The 21,567-nt window shown below is 47.6% G+C and overlaps 1 protein-coding gene across 1 annotated transcript; it reads right to left on the bottom strand.

The window, feature by feature from the left end:
- Positions 1 to 10,577: 10,577 nt before the first annotated feature.
- LOC140218428 (uncharacterized) lies at positions 10,578 to 11,342 on the bottom strand. Its single transcript, XM_072288133.1, has one exon. The coding sequence runs from the start codon at positions 11,340 to 11,342 to the stop codon at positions 10,578 to 10,580; it is 765 nt and encodes a 254-aa protein (XP_072144234.1).
- Between the last annotated feature and the right edge of the window lie 10,225 nt (positions 11,343 to 21,567).

Here is a 21,567-nt window from a genome sequence, read left to right as displayed (position 1 = left end):
TGTTTCAAATATTCTTTTTTTCCTAGGACAATAACAGACTGGAATAATCTTAATTCTCATATTGTTACCTGTTACCCAGAATTCCTTATCAATGTTTGAAAAATGCTTGCAAATGTTATGAATTCGTGTGCGTTATCTGCTTGTATGTTTTTTTTTCTTGTATGTTATGTATTCTTCACCAATGTCTGAAAATGCCTGCATATGTGATGGATTTGTATGTGTTTACATGCTTGTATATTTCTATGTATACCCACCCTGCTATGATCTGATTTCAGGTCGCAGTATCTATAAATAAATAAATAAATAATAAATAAACCCGCAGAAGACAGCTGCCATTGCAAAGTTCCCGCAGCCCATCGACAAGAAGGCAGTGCGTAGATTTCTTGGCATGTGTGCCTACTACAGGTGATTTGTCAAGGACTTTTCACGTATGGCTGAGCCGCTGACACAGCTAACTAAATGTGACGTCGAGTTCAAGTGGGAAACGCCGCAGGCCGACGCATTTCAAGAACTCAAACGACGCATGCAGTCGCCGCCCGTACTTGCGCACTTCGACGAGCACGCCGATACCGAAATCCACACTGACGCCAGTAGCCTAGGGCTCGGAGCCTTGCTAGTCCAGCGAAAAGATGGTCATGAACACGTGATAGCTTACGCTAGCCGGTCGTTGTCAAAAGCGGAAGGCAATTATTCTACAACCGAAAAGGAATGCCTCGCCATCGCTTGGGCTACAGCGAAATTTCGCCCGTACCTATATGGCTGACCATTCAAAGTCGTCAGCGACCGTCACGCTTTGTGTTGGCTAGCGAATTTAAAGGATCCTTCAGGACGGCTGGCGCGGCGGAGCCTAAGACTGCAAGAATATATCACTGTAACATATAAGTCCGGACGAAAACACTCCGATGCCGATTGCCTATCACGCGCCCCCATTGACTCGCCGCCGCAAGATGACGAAGATGACGACGCCTTCCTCGGCATTTTAAGTGCAGAATACTTCGCTGAACAGCAGCGAGCAGACCCGGAGTTGAAAAACCTCATCGAGTAGTTGCAAGGGCACACCGACGTTGTCCCTAGGGCATTTAGGCGTGGATTGTCTTCGTTCACGCTACAAAACAACCTGCTCGTGAAGAAGAACTTCTCACCAGCGCGCGCCAACTACCTTCTTGTTGTCCCGACAGGACTGCGTCCAGAAGTATTGCACGCCCTACACGACGATCCAACCGCTGGGCACCTTGGATTCTCCCGGACGCTGTCGAGGGTACAGGAAATGTATTATTGGCCACGCCTGACCGCCGACGTCGTCCGTTATGTCAGAACATGCCGAGACTGTCAGCGACGCAAGACACCACCGACAAGACCAGCCGGATTACTACAGCCAATCGAGCCTCCTTGCCGACCCTTCCAGCAGATCGGGATGGACTTGTTGGGACCCTTTCCGACGTCAACAACCGGAAATAAGTGGATCGTCGTGGCGACGGACTACCTCACCCGCTTCGCTGAAACTAAAGCACTGCCGAAAGGTAGCGCCGCCGAAGTAGCGAAATTCTTTGTCAAAAACATCCTGCTGCGACATGGCGCCGCAGAAGTCCTCATCACCGACAGAGGAACGGCCTTTACAGCGGAGCTCACCCAGGCCATTCTGCAATACAGTCAGACAAGGCACAGGAGGACAACTGCCTACCACCCACAGACGAATGGTCTTACGGAGCGGCTGAATAAGACCCTCGCCGACATGCTAGCAATGTACGTCGACGTTGAACACTAGACCTGGGATGCCGTCCTGCCGTACGTAACATTCGCTTACAACACGGCGGTGCAAGAAACAACAGAGATCACGCCGTTCAAGCTGGTCTACGGCAGGAATCCGATGACGACGCTCGACGCCATGCTGCCGCACGTCACTGACGAGGAGAACCTTGACGTCGCTACATACCTCCAGCGCGCCGAAGAAGCCCGACAGCTCGCCCGCCTGCGGATCAAGAACCAGCAGAGGACCGACAGCTGACACTACAACCTCCGACGATGCTTCGTCGAGTACCAGCCCGGTGACCGTGTTTGGGTGTGGACCCCGATACGCCGACGAGGACTCAGTGAAAAACTACTGCGACGATATTTCGGATCCTACAAGGTCATCCGACGTATTGGCGCACTGGACTATGAGGTCGTGCCAGACGGCATTTCGCATTCACAGCGACGCCGCGCACGATCTGAAGTGGTCCACGTGGTGCGTCTTAAACCATTTTACGGACGATGACGAACTTCGTTATTTTGTTGTTTTCTTTGCTAGGAGTGCTTTTCTTTTATTACTTTCGTTTTTTTGCAGCATCGGATCGATGCTTTTTAAGAGGGGGGTATTGACACATATACTTATATTTAACGGGCGACCACGTTTCGCCGCCTAACAAATGTTATCGCACAGCGCGGGACGCGTCTGCATGTATCCGAAGTTTCTGAAAAGTTATCGATGCTTCTATCCGCTGTGTGTTGTCGCCGAACCTTGTGTTATCTGATTTCATCGCGTGACTCGAATGTTGTAGAACTTTGTGGAAGGCATGCGGGTCCCAACGATTAGTTTTGAACATTCGATGACAGCTGTATAAAAGCCGACGCGCTTGACCCGCTGATCAGATTTTCGACGATGGCCGAGCGTGTTCGCCGCTATCGTTGTGCTATAAGTGTAGCCTGTTTTGTGGGCGCCGGTTCGCCCAATAAAAGTTAGTTTTGTCGTTCACAGTATTGCTACTGTGTTATTCAACGTCACCAGCACGTGACAATATGGGCATGTTTGTCGTCCAGGAGGGCCAAGGCAATGGCCACTTGCTCGGCCGCACGCGACGACGTGCTTCGTACCGAAGCGGCGTTAACGGTCGAACCCTTGTGGTTCATCGACACTACCGTGAAATTGTTGCCGTTGCCATACTGCGCGGCGTTAACGAAGCAGCTGCCGCCAGGGAGTTCTGTCGCGGGGCTTTGGTAGCACAAACGGCACGAATGTGCCATAGCGTCCCATGTTGACGCGCGATCGCATGCCAAACCTAAACTGTACAAAACTACCACGAATCCAAAAAAACAAAGATTCGAAACCGAAATTCGTGTCATCCTTTATTGCATGAATGCGTACGTCGTGGTTTACGTAAGTCACGCACTTAGCAAGCGCTTTCTATAACTTAATATTAACGCATCACCTTCATAAACCATAAGGTATGCCATTTTAAAAGACAAAGCATAAGGTGACCTGTACTTGCTTTCAGCTCTTTCAATAGTAACTGCGCTGGCCACATTCACCAGTAGCAACAGGGGGTGCCCTAAAGGTTCCCACTTTTTCGGGCCAGCTTTTCCTCTAGAGTTGTTCTACTAACTCTATGGTGGGCGCAGGAGCCGGAGCGCCCTATGCATTGCATCGAGGCGGTGAGTGCGGACGGGACGCGGATTTCGGTGGCGGCACTGTACTCGCGTGGGCTGGCTACCTCCGCTGCTTCGCCATAGAATAAAGAGCTTCACGCACTCGCTCGTGCGGGCTTGATTCGCGATGTTGACTGTTTTTTGGTGTTTCAACCTACCGTTCGAGTCCGTTTCGCGCGCAGTCGGCCGAACACATGAGAAGTATGAAAGTCAAAACGTCATCGGCAAGGACAATGCTTCGCTCCCGGCTGTGAAACAGGATATAAGTGGAAAAAATGGAAGCAGCCGTCGTTGTTCACCGCGCCGAAAGATGAATAAACACGGCAAATTTCGGAACGCACCTTGCCCCGCCAAGGCAAGAAACTTCACGAAACATGTGCGGTTTGTGTGCGAAACATGCTGAAAGAGTAGGTGGATTTTTAAGCGATTCAACTGCAGATGGCCTAAGGGTGACGATATCCAGCACTTTATCACTGCTGGATTATCTTGTCAGCCAGGGATTTAGGTAAGTTATAACATCCAGGTTAAGCCAGGATTCACTGGAAAGCTTTTTCGGTATAGTCAGGCAGTCATGTGGGTTTAATGACCACGCATCACCAACGCAGTTTCTAATTGTCGTTAATTGCCTATCCTTCTATAACCTTGCGAAAATAGTACGCTCAGGCAATGCTGACCTTAAGGGAGCTAGTGGAGAAATGAGTTCTCTCCTGAGTGCGCAAGATGCTCCAGTTCAATAAGCCAGGGCTGCTGCAATCGACCATCTCATTGAGGAAGGAAACCTAGCTTCAGCCGACCGCATGCTTCGTAGTATTCCTGCATGCTGAGCACAGATAGTTGGTGGAGCAGAAAAGCGACGGCCGTCTCATACATCACATGGCAGGCTATGTTGCTCGAAAGTTTCTGAAGTGTTATGACTGCATGCCTTGCAAGGCCTTTCTTTTGGAAACCCCCAATACGGGAAGCAGAAACTCTAAGTTCCTGTGGCATGCGACAAGGGAGGGTAGTTATGTCCTTCGCTGGAGCTTTTCAGGGCAGTGAAGAAGTTGGAGGACATCTTCACTGTGTTCTTCAGCCGAGAGAAACTCTGCAGTGACAGCATAGTGGATGTAATGTTGCTAGTGAAGGAGAACTTCGACTATGCCTTAGGCTGCAGCCAGCACTCAGATGCGCTCACAACAGAGTTGATGAACTTCTATGTGCTGACCAGGCTGCACTTCTATGTAAAAGGGATCAAACAATCGCGATAGGAACGGCGTAAAAAGAAATTACACGCGAAGATAAGCCGTTCCTCATAGTGCCTCTCTCGTAGCGGCCATGCACTTTGAGGAATGAGTAGCTGCCCAACTTTTGTACCAATAAAGCAAAATAAAGACAACTCGTGGTGGCCAAAAACAATTTGGCCAACACGAGTTCTCTTTATTTTGCTGTGTTACGAAATTTCGTTATCCCTGGTAACCACTACGACCGCATAATAGTGGCATCACCATAGGATTAACTCCCTAGCTTTCAGTGGATATATGCTTTCGTAAACAAAATCGTACTTAAAGGAATAAAACCTCATCATGTCTGGCCTCTGTTCCGAATGTGTTAGTACACGCGCCGGAATTGTTTGGCTCACTTGAACTTCTGAATGCGATTGGATACTGACCTGTATTAAAATTGTTAATGGCAAATGAATTAAGCAATTTACCCATTCACATATTTACCTCCTCTACGGTGTTCGCGAGATTTCAGTTTAGAAATCAGTTGCATCGTCGTTCGGCCGTTAGTCTGCACTCGTTGGGTCAGCTTTATTTTCACGCAAGCATGAAGAACGTCCGCCTTTCCACCTTTCTCTGCGCCTTGTCTTAATTTCAGAGGTAGTTTTCAGAAAACATGCTACGGAGCTTCGCGCTTTCTTTTTTCGGCGCGACACCAAGCGCACACGGCTTTCTCTACGTTGAAAATGATCAGAGTTTCGCGTTCCGTACAGCCCATGCTCTAGTGGCGCCGTCTGGCGGCATCGATGTGAGGTGCCACACCCGCGGGCTCTCCCTGACCCCACTACCCCCTTCTAGTTCACTACAGTTTCATATTAGTATACCTGGAGGGAAATCTGGCGCTGCTATCGTTCAACGATCATGGGAATAATGGAAAGTACAGGCTTCGGATTGGCATGCTGTTGACTGGCGAACCAGTCTACAAGTATTTCCGGCAGTTTTGGTTTCGCTACAAGCGCAATTGGTATAACCTGCAGTGGGACAGTGCAACGCAAAGCTCTCTGCCTTTGTTATCTTGCTCGAAGTGGCGATAGCGCGCTGGGCCAGCGGCTGGGATGATGTTTGTGTCGCGGTGTGGTCTCGAAGCCCTGACTGGAAAGCGACGGCATCGTAAACTTTGAAAGAACATGTTTTGAACGTACGGACCTTGGTTTGTTAAGTGTGTTAGGTTGGCGCTGTAGCATTACGTGCTTCGCGAAACTTCAAGATAGGAAAAAGAAGGCACTACTGACACAAGACAACTAGTAGACTACTAGTTGTACTTCTAGTAGCTTGACAATCAAATTTTATTGAGGGCTTCAATATGCATTGCTCGTTTATGTGCTCATTGAAATGCGTGTTTTAGGACTTTGAGAACTCAAACTTACTTGTGGCAGGAAAGGTTACTGCTTCCTGGCTGTAGTCTAGTGTCGCGAAATGGGTGCGTGCAAAGCCACGCCGTAACGCTTCGGAAGCGGTAGGACAATATAAAATATAATGAAGCATACTCGTAGGAGGCCACTAGCGTTTTACGAGTGTGCTCGTAGCCACTGCAACAGATGTGCTTAAAAGTAATTGAAGACGTTCAGCAATCGTGACAGCCGACGCAGCCTTTCGAAAGAGCGAGAGAGTTCGCAAGTGCCTGTCATCTGCGAGAAAAGTCTCGCGTTTTCAGCGAGCAGGCGTCGTAGCAGACGACACTTGTAGCATTCTGCTCAAGGGTGCAACACTTTCTCACAATACAACATTTTTATCTCCATAAATACTTGATGACTATTTTTATATCAGTACATGTACGGTTGTTATTGCTGTTACAAAAATAAATAAATAATTAATCTTTGGCGTTAAATCGGGAACAGAATCACACAAGAATGCATACCCTGGTGTGTCCTGGTGATAAACCATAGTAAACCATGCTTCCATTTCATAGTCATACAAAGTTTAGGTAGCGTGTTGTCCATTATATAACATACTGCAGACATAAAATTAGATTTTACGCGATAATATTTGAGTGTAGCTTAGTTTACTGCGCAGCACGCAAACGCCACTAGTGTAAAGATCAAAGTCAATCCGAAGCCTGTACTTCCGATCATTCCCATGTAAGTTGAGGCAACGCTCATGAGAGCCCCCGTAGACACTAGCGCCACATTTCCCTCTAGGGTATTTATTTAGAAACTCTATGATCTGGAATAAAGCAGAAGAAAATGTCCATATTATAACACCACCGCCAAAACCGAATAAATTCCTACACAGCGAATTAAACAACTGGGTTCAATTAGCAAGACAACCCTCACTAGTTCCATAAGGGAAGTGATTAAAACGAAGAAAATTTCTGTTAGATGGAATGAAAGAAAGAAATGGCACGCGCGAGGAAAGCAGAGACGAGGCGTGGGGCTTGGATTCTCGGTGCCAACTGGTTTTTATTCCTTGTGCGCTGCCCCTTTCTCGGCGGCCGCCTGGCTACGGTCGACTGCGGTCGGCTATGTTCCGCACTGGCAGCACCGCGACTTATCCACGGAATATTTGTGTTCACCACAGCACTCCCTCCCTAGCGAGAACACGAACGGAACCAACATGACAAAACACTCGTGCGATTAGAGGTTGAGGCGATTTGGCGCATGTAGACGCCTGCCACTGCGCGTGTGGTAGGTGCGAGTATCAGGCGTGGGTGCATTTTCCGTCCTGGTGGAAACCGCTGCCCTTGGACGAGGCACTTTTGTATGGGTTCCAGAAGACGGGTGGAGGTGGGTGTCATGCACTGCGTTTCCATGTACGCAGGTTTAAGTCTGTCCAACGAGACAACCTCCCGCCGCCCCCGCATTTCGATAGTGAACGTCTTTCGCCCACGACTGAGAAACTTGAATGGCCCATCGTACGGTGCTTGTAGTGGTCGTCGTACAGCGTTGTACCGCAGAAAGACGTGACTACATGACTCAAGCTCGTTGCTCACGTGTGTCCTCCTCTCTGTGGGCTGTCGCGGAGGTGTAGCTCGGAGCTTGTTCATGATGTCACGGAGGCGAGATGCGTAGTGGCTGGCGGAAATGCGAGCTTGCTGTTGGCCCGATGCGAAGAAATCACCGGGCAGACGTAGCGTCTAGCCGTAGACAATTTCCGCAGCGCTGCAGTCGATATCTGCCTTGCACGCTGTGCGTATGCCCAAGAGCACGATAGGCAATGCTTCCACCCAAGAGTCATGTTCACTTGCCACGAGTGCTACTTTCAGCTGCCGGTGAAACCTCTCGATAATTTCATTGCTCATCGGGTGGTAGGCCTTAGTCCTGATGCGCGAGGCGCCGATGAGTTTCGTCAGACTGGCGAACAACCCAGACTCACACTGGCTTCCTCTGTCCGTTGTAATGGAGGAAGGCGCACCAAAACTACATAGCCTGTGGGTGACAAACGCGCGCGCAACAGTTTCAGCTGTAATGTCAGGAATCGGGATAGCTCCTGCCCAACGCGTGAAACGGTCGACCGAAGTGAGCAAGTACGTTTGGCCTTGGCAAGGTGTCAATGATACGACCATGTCCATATGGATGTGGTGAAATCGAGCATCTGGTCCTGGGAAAGTGTCTAACGGTGTCACCGTGTGACGCTGAACCTTGGATCGTTGACACGCAAGACACTCGCGAGTCCACTGTCAGGAATCGCGGTTGATGCCAGGCCATACGAAACGTGTCGTGAGCAGCTTCTGGGTCGCCCGGACTCCTGGGTGTGAAAGCTCGGGTAACGAAGCGTATACGTCCGGACGGAGGCAAGCAGGCAAAAATGGTCGAGTGCTACTTGTAGATATATCGCAACAAATGTCTCCTGCTCCGGGCAAAGGAAACCACTGTAGGATGAGTGACGTAGATGTTTCCTGCAAACGGCGCAGTTCGTCATCGTCGCGTTCAGCTGCCGCCACTTTTGCGAGGTCTGTTCCCGTGTGAGTGATGGCATTTACTGGGCTGCGCGACAGAGCATCGGCGACAGCGTTGTCTATTCCCTTTATGTGGCGAATGTCTGTGGTGAAATGGTGTGGTGTTTGTGGTGAATGGTGTGGTACATCTGCCGCAGCTCGCGGGCTCTGTGCGTGCCGCCATCAGATTTGAGGGAGCGTAAGGCGTAGGTGAGAGGCTTGTGATTAGTCATTACAAAGAACTCCGTCCCTTCTAAATAATGACGAAAGTGCCCGATTGCTGCGTAGACGGTCAACAGCTCGCGTCCGAAAGTGCTGTAACGCTGCTCAGTGGGCGTCAATTTCCGAGAAAAGAAAGCGATCGGTTGCCATACTCCTTTGTTGAGTTGTTGAAGGACAGCACCCACAGCTGCGTCCGAGGCGTCGACCATGACGCAGTGTGGGACTCCCGGTTGCGGGTAGGCGAGAAGTGTGGCGTCGGCGAGGTGTCTCTTGATCTCTTGAAAAGCCGCTTCGGCGTCGTCCGTCCAGAGCAGCTCCCTAGCAGCACCTTCGTTTGTCGACAGCAGGAGACGCACGGCCGCGCACCTAGGTACGAACCGTCGGTAGTAATTTACAAGGCCAAGGAACTCGCGGAGTTTGCGCTTAGTGGTGGGTCGCGTAAACTTCTCGACTGCTTTAACCTTGTCTGGATGGGGTTGAGTGCCAGAGCTTGAAACAACACGGCCAAGAAACGTCAGCTTCTCAGCACCCAGCTCGCACTTGTCCGTGTTCACCAGGATCCCATGCTCCGCCAGGCGCTGAAATACGCATCGCAGATGCGCCTCATGCTGGTCCGGTGAAGTGCTTGCGATCAGTAGGTCGTCGAGGTAGGCATGGTAGAAGTCGAGGCCATGCAAAACGCCGTTGATGAAACGCTGGAATGTCTGTCCAGAGTTTCGCAAGCCGAAGAGCATGCGCAGGAGCTCGAACAGGCTGAAGGGCGTGGTTAACGCCGTCTGGAGCCACGGGGATCTGATAGTACGCCCGCACGAGGTCGATCTTGGAGAGAATCGCCACACCATGTGGGCTGGGCGTGACATCATGAATGTGAGATACCGGATAGCGGTCAGGCACGGTTGCTCGATTGAGGGCTCGATAGTCGCCGCAGGGTCACCAGTCTCCTGGTTTAGACTTCGGCCCCAAGTGCAGTGGAGACGCCCACGGACGGGCGGATTATGCCGAGCTCGAGCATGTGGTCGAATTCCTGTCGAGCTGCTTGCAGTTTTTGCGGGGACAGGCGACGTGGGCGTGCGTAAACTGGTGGGCCTGTGGTGACAGTGTGGTGGCATACATTGTGTTTGACGGCTGTACTGGCCTGTGGTGTCCGCGTCAGTTCGGGGAAATCGTCGGGGATGCCGCTGAATCGTGTAGCGCCCGGCGGTGCTACGAGCGTGGGGCTGAGGGGTGGATGCCTACATGGCTTTCCGCGTACTTCTGCTTGTAAAGCAATGAAGGGAGCCCCCTTCATTCGTTGGTGAACGTTCATGGTTATATTGCGCTCAGTTTTACAAACACGATATAAAGGAAGGACAGGACGTGGACGGACGTAACGCAACGTCCACGCCTTTGCGCTACGTCCGTCCACGTCCCCTCCTTCCTTAATATCGTGTTTGTAAAACTGAGCGCAATATAACCATGAACTTCTGCTTGTGACAGAGGGTCCTGTAAACGCCGGTTGCGGACATCGACAAGCAGTCCGAAGTTGCGCAGAGTGTCCGCTCTCAGGATGGCAAATTTTACATCAGCCACGACGAAAATCCACCGAAACGTCCTCTTGAGGCCCAGGTCCAGCGACAGAGAGCGTTGCCCGTACGTCGGTATCTTCGTATTGTTGACAGCTTGCAACGGTGATGCGCACGGTTGTTTGCGATCGGCTGCCGACGACGGCACGACACAAACTTCCGCCGCTTTGTCGACTAGGAAACGAGCACCTCTTTCGCGATCGGTCAGGAAGAAAACCGATGGGCGACTATCCGGTGGGGCGGGGGCACTGGTCACCGTTAGTGCTGGCCCGGGGCGTTTCCCGAATTTTCACAGGGCGACACACAGTTCCGTGCAGCGTTGCCGAATTTGCGGCGGCACCAGCACACCCTGCGTCGTTGCGGTTGTGATGCGGTACGCTGTCGTGGTCGCTGGTTGCCGCTCGAGTGCATGGCTGCGATGGTGTCTGCGAGGCAAGAAAGTTCCTCTCGCATCGCTTGCAGGGAATCGGCGGACGGTGCGTCTGCGTGCACCGACGCGACTGTGGGCAGGGCGACAGCCATGAGTTTGTCGGCGAGCTCGACCATCTTGGCAAGGTCTGTCTCGCCCGACGCCGTGAGGCCTATCCCTACACTTATGGGAAGCCTTTGCAGGAACAGTTCCCGCACTAAACGGCCGTCGCTTGCTTTGGCGCCGCCAGCCAGTTGTTGCATGTGGCGTAGCAACTGGCTGGGTCGGCGGTCCCCAAGTTCGGCCTCCCGCAGTAGCTGCTGGAGACGCTCCGGCTCTGTAGGTGTGACACGGCGAATCAGTGTCTTTTTCAGCGTCTGGTAGGCGTTCTCGGCGGGTGGTGTTAGCAGTAGGTCTCGCACCTCGCTGGCCGTTGGAGGCGGGAGGCTGCCCACCACGTGGTGGCATTTGATGCTGTCAGCAGTGATGCGGCGTGCAGCGAACTGTGACTCAACTTGCACGAACCAAAGTTCCGGGTCGCCACTCCAAAACGGTGGTAGCTTGACAACAAGTACGGCTACCGTGGGGCTACCGGCGTCGCTTCGCTGGTTCATGGCAATCACGTCCGGGTCACCAATTATTGGCACACGCGAGGAAAGCAGAGACGAGGCGTGGGGTTTGGAGTCTCGGTGCCAACTCGTTTTTATTCTTTGTGCGCTGGCCCTTTCTCGGCGGCCGGCTGGCTACGGTCGACTGCGGTCGGCCATGTTCCGCGCTGGCAGCACCGCGGCTTATCCGCGGCATATTTGTGTTCACCGCAAAAGATGAACCTCATCTACAAAGGTAAAGGTGACCCTACAGGCCAGTTAAAGTAACCTCGGGTATAGATTGAATGGCAATGCAAGGCATAAAAGTGCTGTTTCTTGGGCGAGTTGGAATTGCATTCTGGTAAGGGTTGTACTCACTTTCTCAAATGTACAACAGGATATTCAGTACGATGATTCCTATAACTCCTGCGGCGTGCGCATACAAAGAAGGGAATAGCAAAACGCCGCTATATGCAAGGATAAGGTATTCAGCAAGGTAAGGCGTGGTACACGCTCCGTCGGATCAGTTCTAGGCGCGAACAGGAAAAAGCCCGATTAGTAGAAGTGTCTGGATGCAAAATATGAATGGCCTCAGCAAGATCTGCGCCATTGCTGCCATCCCATGCCCTGAACTTCTGAAGAAAAACGAGAGTTGCATTGGGGCACCAACTGGTAATCAGACTTCCACTACTTTAAGCCGACCCTGACGACTCCACCGACAATCGCACACTATCAGGTGGATGCCTCTAGCATCATCCACACTGACGCCAGTGGTCCTGGCCTTGGGGCGGTTGTTCTACAATCCAACTCCGAAGGGAATGAGAAGCCTGTTGCCTATGCCAGTCTCCACCTTATTGAACCAGAGAGTTGTTAGCACGCTTCAGAACTCCTGTGCCTCGCTGTAGTTACGGCCATTTAGATGTTCCGCTCTTACGTCTACGGCAAGCATTTTACTATTGTTGCTGATAACATTACGCTGCGTTGGCTCCAAACAAAAAAAGTCCTAAATGCCAAACTGGCCAGGCGGGCCCTCAAACTTCAAGAATACATAACATTACAATCTTAATGCAAAAACTCGGAAAAAAGAAAACAGTGAGAGACTTAAACGCCAACTGGCACAAGTTAGCCTGAAGTTCAAGACTAATGCTTCAAGGCAGTTCCTCGTAGTCGTTCTTGTCACAAAGGCGCCGACCGCATTTCATGCAACCCTGTCGTTAGTAGCTGCTCTGCGCCGTCATTTGCAGTACTCAATCACCAAGCTGCTCAATAAATGGACACCGAAATGTTTGACATCGTCCGGCACCTCTCTAGTTATACCAGTACACCTAAGCGCCGCCTCGAGAGACTTTCATTACCTTATACAGGCCCAGATGAGATTCTTTATCGTCGATGTACAGGAAGTGAATTTTACCTACTTGTGATGCCTGTGGCCATGCGACCATACATACTTTTCATCTTTCACGACGCCCCCTCTGCTTGCCGCCTGGGTCAACAGAAGACGCTGACTCGCGTTAAGGAAACCTTTCGGTAGCGTGGCATGCGCGCCGACACCTACCTGTACGTGTCATCTTGCACCATTTGGCAAGCTCGTAAGGTTTTCACAAACACACAACCTTCCCCCTTACAACCAATCGTCCCTCGTAACAAACCACTCGATATCATGCGCATTGATCACATGAGCCCATTTACTCACAGCAGGCATGACAACAAATTTCTCATTGTGGCCACGGCCAACATGACTAAGTGGGTAGAAGTTGAAACCGTCCCTTACTCTGCAGCCGCTGATGTCATGATGTATGTCATATTGGCCTATGTAAGCCGCTCATGTCACAATCTGGCACGGCACGCCGAAGTTGCTGATTTGTGACCGTGACACGGCATTTTGTCGTGTGCCTTCAAAGCTTTCTTGTCTAAACTTGAAATACAACACGCTGCAGCGTCCCCTCAATATCCACAAAAAAATGGACAGGTCAAGCGCACCAACCACACCTTAAAAGACAATTTCATCCTACGTCTTTCCCACACACGACTGGGATGACTACGTCACTACTGCGGTTTTTGCCCTAAAGACATCCCAACAGGAAGTTACTCGCGCCTGGCCGTTTCAGCTACTCTACAGGAAGAAGCTGATGTTGCGGCAAGAACACCTTCTTGGCTTCGACACGTCTTTGCAAGAACGCTCCGCAAAAGTGCACTTCAGCGAGACCCTGCGCCGGACTGGCCTCCGAACTCGGCTAGCACCACTAATTACCATCAAGGGCAGATAAATAACACGTCTTCTGTAGCAAAGTTGTGCTCGCTCTTTCCAGCTGGGCATCATGGTTCGACGGGCACTGCGTTGACCTCAGCGCTGCGAAAAATTCTTGGTCCGGTTTTAGAGTTCTTTCCATGTTATGGAAGCTCTGGTTCCTGTGACGCTTCCTTTAGCCACTATTCCGCACCTTGATCACAACCGTCGAAAACGCGCTTGTCCTACTCAGGCCAGCCAGGTAAAGCTTTGCTTCCCTCGTGAACCCTGCACTGAACTCCTGTCTTACTTCTGCGCGAACTCGACGGAAGTGGGGCTGTGAGTGTGCCACTGACAAAAAACGCCGCAAGTGAAAGAAGAGAAAGAACAGGGCAAGGGCAGAACGCTAGAGTAGCAATGAATCAGAGAAATAGTTGGTTTTTGAAATGGCTGAGGTTTGGGGTTGTCGGTTACCGTTGTTGTAACCTAGCGGAAGAAAAAGAAGCGAGAAAGGTGATTCCGAAGACGAAGTGGGGAGCTGGGATGAGCTGACATAATCAGTGATTTCCACCTTGTCGGTCTAGTTACCTGTTCTTTTGCAAATTCGGCGCAGTTTCGTATGGAACTGTGTGCTACTCGCCCGAGCCGCACCAATTTTCCACGGACAATGTGCACCGACGTTACAGTTTCCAGTGATAAGCCGGTGAACGGTGCACAGTGCGTCTACGGCGAACACCGGTCCTTTTCGGGTCAGCATTTGCCATATGGGACTCTTACTACTGCAACCTGTCTACCTGAAGTCGAACTCTGGCGACGGCGTTCGAGATTGCCATGAGTGCACCGTAGCATGACGCGGATGTCGTGCGTTCTTGCGAGCTTCACACTTACACCACAGGAAATTTCCGTCTTCACGAAAACGGAAGTAAACTCTCATAACTGCCATTTAGAGGACCACAGTCCAAGTGTGCTGATGCACGATATAATGAAGTTAGCATCAGCACACACTATTTGATTTTTTTATTGCAAGAAAACTTTTGGCAAATGAGGAAGACACCCATGCAGCTTGTCAGGCTAGAGGTCTACGACTGCTCGTACTCAGAAACTGCCCAGGAATGGCTTGAATTTTACGAATGCGCCTGTGACAGGAATTGCTGGCCAAAGGATAAAGACGAAGTTAAGAGCATGCGTCTGTATTTGGGAGGTAGTGCAAAGATTTGGCACGAGCTTCGAGCTGTTCAAAAAGGTGAATGCCCATGGAACGAGGGCGAACATAGCATTTATTTTCATTTGGGGGGAACAAGCTTTAAAGCTGGATAAAGCTACGTCTTACAAGTACAACTTCGGGTCGGTTCTCGACTATTTATTGCAAAACGGAGACTGCTGTATTTGCTGACTCTGCTCTATCCCAGCCTTCACTGGTCACGCTTCCAGGGTACTTCCAGAAGACATGCGGTGTCGCTTCCACCTTCGAGCGTCAAACAACCCGGCAGAGTTACTACAGAACATAGTAGAGCTGTGTTATAATGCTGAGCAACGGGTGAGCAGTTATGATAATGTGAAATCCCAAGATGAACTAGCCCCACCGAATAAACAAGTTGTACATCAAGAGGAGAGAAGGAAGGTCGCTACACACACACCTCTTATTGCAAATCACCGCAAACACAACACAAAATATTTATTGTAGAGCGCGCCAATTTGGTATATGTTCCGGTGCATGTAAATGGAAAAGAAGTCAGCGTGTTGGTTGACAGTGGAGCTTCTATCACCGTTGTGAACAAGAAACATATTCTGGACTTCAACCCAGTGAAATATTTTCAAGTCAGTGTTTATTTATACGACGGCAAAGAGCAAGTACACAATGAGTCGGCACAGGTAATCGTCACGTCTCAGAGCAAGAGTATCAAAACCAGAGCGTTGGTCCTCGATGGAGTAAACTATCAAATGATTTTGTTATGCCCAGTAATGCAGGAGCTGCGTCGAAATCTTCATTGGGATGGCCAAGTTACTATTCAAGATGATCGCCAGTTATCATCGTTCTCCCTATTTAGTGAAGGCCTTCGGAAGCCCGCTACAGCGAATGACGTGACCAGGATGTACCCGCAGCTCCTTTGTGTAGGAGCTGCGGCTACATCCTAAGGCTACATCTAAGTTTAAAGTGCCGTTTGATCTTCGAGATACAACAGTTGTGAAACGCAGGCCTTACAACACGTCACGAGGTAAGAAGATATGGCTCAAGGAAGAACTGCAGAAGATGCTCCACGCTGGTGTTATCCGACCGTAGACGTCTACCTTTGCATCACCCATCACGATAGCACCGAAAGACGGAACGTATAGACTGCACCGATTGCCATCAAATTAACAAACAAACTGACCTGTTCCCGTTCCAGATGTCACACATCGACGAAATTATCAACCAAACTGGTGGTTGCAACGTCTTCTCTCTCTTGAAGCTTTGCAATAACTTTTTGACATGTATGAATATAATAGGCTTTTGGTTGGAAGAATTCGCCAGCTTGGTTTCAAAAGATAATGAACAATGTTTTGAAGCCACATCTTGGACGCTTTTTTAATGTCTACAATGAAGACATTATAGTTTGCTCGAGATCAGAAAAAGAGCACTGGGAGCACTTGGCCACTATTCTGCAATCGCTTAGTGATGCAGATCTGAAGATAAACGAAAGCAAAAGTGAATTCTTGAAGCCTCGGGTAGTTTTTCTTGGAAGGGTGTTTGATGGTGTCACCAAGAGCACCAAAGAAGAGTCGACGCAACGAATCTCGAAGCTTACGAAGCCACATGATCTGCATTCACTCAGAGTATTTATTTATTTATTTATTTATTTCAGAATACTGCAGGCCATTGCTTGGCCCAAGCAGGAATGAATTTACATTGTTACATAACCAAGAGAATAAAATTTATACAATGTTAGCAGCACACATATATCAAAAGAATAAACCAAAAGAATAAAATTGTACAATATTAGCAGCATACGGATACCAAAAGAATAAAATTATACAATATTAGCAGCACAAGGATACAAAACATACATATCAGGTAAGGAGACGATGTAACGCATCAGAAAAAGTTTGTGAGGAAAAAACAGATGCCGGTAACGAATTCCAATCTTGTACTGTTTTAGGGAAAAAACTGTACTTAAAGCTGTTAGTTTTGCCGAAGATGGGAGCAAGTGAATGCTCATGAACGCTCCGAGTCCTTCTCACTAGAGGACGCTTTATGCACTCTGGAAGCTGGAGCTTATTTTTTCCTGTTAAACTATTGTTCAAGAATATCAATCTATTAATCTTTCTGCGGGTTTCTAGCGTATGAATGTTATTTGAGATCATTAACTGCGAAGGAGAGTCTTCCCTTTTGTATTTTCCGTATATAAACCTAACCGCTTTCCTATTGACTTTTTCAAGGGCCATTATATCTTTTTTTGTGTATGGGTCCCACACTACTGAAGCATATTCAAGTAAAGACCGCACACAAGTTTCGTAAGCCAATTTTTTTATGTGTGCAGGGGCAGTTTTTAGCTTTCTTCGTAAAACCCATAGCTTTCGAAATGCAGATGTAGAAATATTAGTAATGTGAGCCGACCATTTTAACTTATTGTCGAGTGTTATGCCTAAATATTTATATTTGTCAACTTCCAAAATCATGTTGCCGCGAAGAAAGTAAGGAAGCAAAATGGGAGACTTCTTTCTAGTTATACGTAAGAGAACAGTTTTTTCACTATTAAGTTCCATAGCCCATTTCAGACACCATTCCTCAATAGCAAAAACTGCTTTTTGAACAGAGATGTGGTCATGTTCAGATGAAATTTGTTTAAACACAACACAGTCGTCTGCAAACAACTTAACAGAGACATCTTTAGGAACAACCGCAACTAAATCATTTACATATATTAAAAACAACAAAGGTCCCAGCACACTTCCCTGAGGAACTCCTGCATGAACATTAACAACACTAGAAGCGGTCTTATTAATTTCCACATATTGCCGTCTGTCGGTAAGGTAGTCTTGAATCCATCGAATAATAAAAAGTGGTATACCCATACATTCCATCTTATAGAGAAGTTTGCCATGTGGCACCTTATCGAAGGCCTTGCTAAAATCAAAGAAAACCACGTCCGTTTGCCCGGACATATCAAGCACCCGCGCAAATTCATGTACAGACAAAACAGTCTGAGTAACTGTGGATAACCCCTGCCGAAACCCGTGCTGATTATCCGACAAAAGATTATGATCGCTCAGGAACTTTCGCAGGTAACCGGCTACAATATGCTCCAACATCTTACAGCAACTGGATGTTATGGAAACAGGCCGATAATTTGAAACAGACAATCGATCACTTTTTTTATATACGGGAACCACCCGTGCTATTTTCCATTGTGAAGGAATTTTTCCGTTTGCTAATGAGAGTTTAAAGATGTCTGTGAGGCAGCATGATATTTGTTCTGCGTAACGCCTCAAAAATACATTCGGAAGACCATCGGGTCCAACGGATATTTTAGTGTCCAGTTTCAAGAGCATCGCCAGAACACCCTCACGAGTTACCTCAATGCCATCCTCTGGTGCAGCCACTGCTTTTATTTCATATTCGTCTAATTCTGAAAACACTTCGTAGAAATACTGATTAAAATTCTCAGCTATTTTGGCAGCATCAGTGATAATCTTGTCCCTAACTTTTATTTTAGTAAGTGCATCTTTGGGTTTACTCAAATGCTGCCAAAATTTCTGCGGATCAGTCTTTAGAAACTCTGCTAATGTGTGTGTAAAATATTTAGTCCTGGCGCAGCTCACCTTCGATAATAGCTCACGTTTGATTTCTATAAACAGTGGCGTTGACGTCCCCTGCTTCTTACGATATCTCTTAAGTCTACGCTTAATGTGTATAATTTCACGAGTAATCCATGGATGTTTCCGCTTTTTAAGTATTTTTCTGTTTGGAACGTATTTTTTAATGCAATGCCTAAGCACATTAGCGAACCTTTGCCAAGAGCTTTCCACATCATCACATGTAATCCCAACATTTTCTTCAATATAGTCAATAATCGCCACATCGTCAGCTCTACTAAATTCCTTAACTGTAGCGACATCAAGCGCACGTGTTTTTGATTTTTCGACCTTCCAGGAAAAAGAAATTAACTTATGGTCAGATATGCCGGGTTCAATTGTAACAGTTCCTTGTCTAAATCCTTCACTAATGAACAGCAGGTCAAGAATTGATGTTCCGCGAGTACATTCAGTAATTATTTGGTCAAGACCAAGAGCAAGCATAACATCAAGGATTCTATCGCTCGTATGCGATAACCCAAAAGACAGATTGTTCCAATTTAATAAAGGCAAATTAAAGTCACCCGTTACAATAACATTCTTATTTCGTAACAACAACAAACGGTCATACAATTTACTCAAAAAGCTTTCATCAGTGTCTGGAGCACGATAAACTGCACACAAATAAAACGCCGTTTCCTTCACTTTGATTTTCAAAAAAAGGCTTTCATGCTCAGCAATCTGGCTTTCTACGTCAACATCGCCAAAGGATTTAACAACCACAGCAACACCACCCCCTCTAGATCCTCGGTCCCGCCGATATAACCGATAACCTGGTGGGACTATGTCATCGTCACTTATTTGGTCGTGTAGCCAGGTTTCAGTTATGACACACACGTGCGGATCCAAAGAGTGCAAACAATCTTCCAGTTTATCTTTTTTGTTCACAATGCTTCTTGCATTGAAAGAAACTAACCGCACATCGGACGTATCTGGCCGTTAGCTTTCAAATAAGGATCTGGTGTTGCGCTCTATCAATGTTCTAGAGTTTAGAGCAGCATCCCATTTATAGTACCGCCCATCGATCTTCAATTTGTCATAAACCAAGGAAATCTTACTTCCAGCCTTTTTTTCAAGTTTTGCACTTTGCCAAAGATGCTTTCGTTTGCACAACGTTTCCGCGCAGTAGTCATTATCGATTCTAATGTTTTTTCCCTTTAGTTTAGATACATTGCTCCAGACCGCTTGCTTTTCTCTATAGTCCTGAAAGTACATTATGACAGGCCGATTAGAAGAACTTTTCCCCAGTCTATGGATTCGAGCTACAGATGAACACTGCACTCCCAATTTAGCAGAAAAGAGATCATCGATAACTTTTCTGCGCAAGTCTGACTCTGATTCAATAGGATCTTCCTTTACGCCAAAAACAATTAAATTTGACCTCCGACTTCTATCTTCCAAATCATCGAGTCTGGCTTGATGCCGTGTAAGTGCATCCTGCTCACCATTTAAAGCTATGCTTATGTTGTTAATCCCATCTGTTTTCATCTGTAGATCTTTTATGTTTGCCTCTATCTTATTCAAGCGATCACCAAAGTTCCCCAGTGCCCTTTCCGTTGCCTCTAAACGAGACCTAATGTCTTTCTGCCCCTCAATGAGTCTCTGAAACATTTCGTCAACTGTTTGGCCTGGATTCATTTCTATATCTCCACAAACAAGCAGCATATATATGTATATATATATATGTATATATATATATATATATATATATATATATATATATATATATATATATATATATATATATATATATATATGTACTGTTTATGAGAAATTGACTGATTGATATGATATATTGATTACGAGAAAGCGTTTGATTCTGTCGCAACATCAGCAGTCATGGAGGCAATACGGAATCAGGGTGTAGACGAGCCGTATGTAAAAATACTGAAAGATATATGTAGCGGCTCCACAGCGACCGTAGTCCTCCATAAAGAAAGCAACAAAATCCCAATAAAGAAATGCGTCAGGCTGGGAGATACGATCTCTCCAATGCTATTCACAGCGTCTTTACAGGAGGTATTCAGAGACCTGGATTGGGAAGAATTGGGGATAAGAGTTAATGGAGAATACCTCAGTAACCTGCGAATCGCTGATGACATTTCCTTGCTTAGTAACTCAGGGGACCAATCCCAATGCATGCTCACTGACCTGGAGAGGCAAAGCAGAAGAGGGGGTCTAAAAATTTATCTGCAGAAAACTAATGTTTCACAGTCTCGGAAGAGAACAGCAGTTTACAATAGGCAGCGAAGCACTGGAAGTGGCAAGGGAATACATCTACTTGGGGCAGGTGGTGACCGCGGATCAGCAGCATGAGACTGAAATAATCAGAAGAATAAGAATGGGCTGGGGTGGGATTGGTAGGCGTTCTCAGATCATGAACAGCAGGTATCCATTGTCCCTCAAGAGAAAAGTGTATAATAGCTGTGTCTTACCAGTACTCACCTACGGGGCAGGAACCTGGAGGCTTACGAAAAGGGTTCTACTTAAATTGAGGACGACGCAACGAGCTATGGAAAGAAGAATCATGGGTGTAACGTTAAGGGATAAGAAAAGAGCAGATTGGGTGAGGGAACAAATGCTAGTTAATGACATCTTACTTGAAATCAAGAAAAATAAATGGTCATGGCCAGGACATCTAATGAGGAGGAAAGACAGCTGATGGTCATTAAGGGTTACGGAGTGGATTTCAAGGGAAGGGAAGCGTAGCAGGGGGCGGCAGAAAGTCAGGTGGGCGGATGAGATTAAGAAGTTTGCAGGGACGACGTGGTCACAATTTGTACATGACCGACGCAGTTGGAGAAGTATGGGAGAGGCATTCGCCCTGTAGTGAGCGTACCCAGGCTGAATATATATATATATATATATATATATATATATATATATATATATATGATAGAGGCACATCTATGGCTGCCGCAAGGTTTTGTTTGAAAGTTGATACACTTCTTTTCATGAAAAACTCGCCCTGATTCACACGTTTTCTTTGCCGGGTGTCCCAGCTGAATTCAGCCAGAGTTTTAAAATATGGGAATGCAATGTGGCTGGTTAAAACCAAGGTACTTTTGTTTGCCATCGCTTGGTGATGCTCAAATTATTGTTTTAATTCAGTCTAATTGGATAATTATTAATAATTAATTGTCCTACTTTTCAAATATTATAATTAGATGAAAAGTGTCAATGAGAAAATTG

Source organism: Dermacentor andersoni, chromosome 5 (genome assembly GCF_023375885.2).
Source record: "Dermacentor andersoni chromosome 5, qqDerAnde1_hic_scaffold, whole genome shotgun sequence".
Lineage (NCBI taxonomy): Eukaryota > Metazoa > Arthropoda > Arachnida > Ixodida > Ixodidae > Dermacentor > Dermacentor andersoni.
The sequence above is the reverse complement of the archived record's forward strand: the minus strand, read 5'-3'. Positions and strand labels throughout refer to the sequence as shown.

What these genes read in the sequence shown, in the direction of transcription:
- LOC140218428 (XM_072288133.1), bottom strand. Translation starts at nt 11,342, where the DNA reads ATGAACCAGCGAAGCGACGCCGGTAGCCCCACGGTAGCCGTACTTGTT.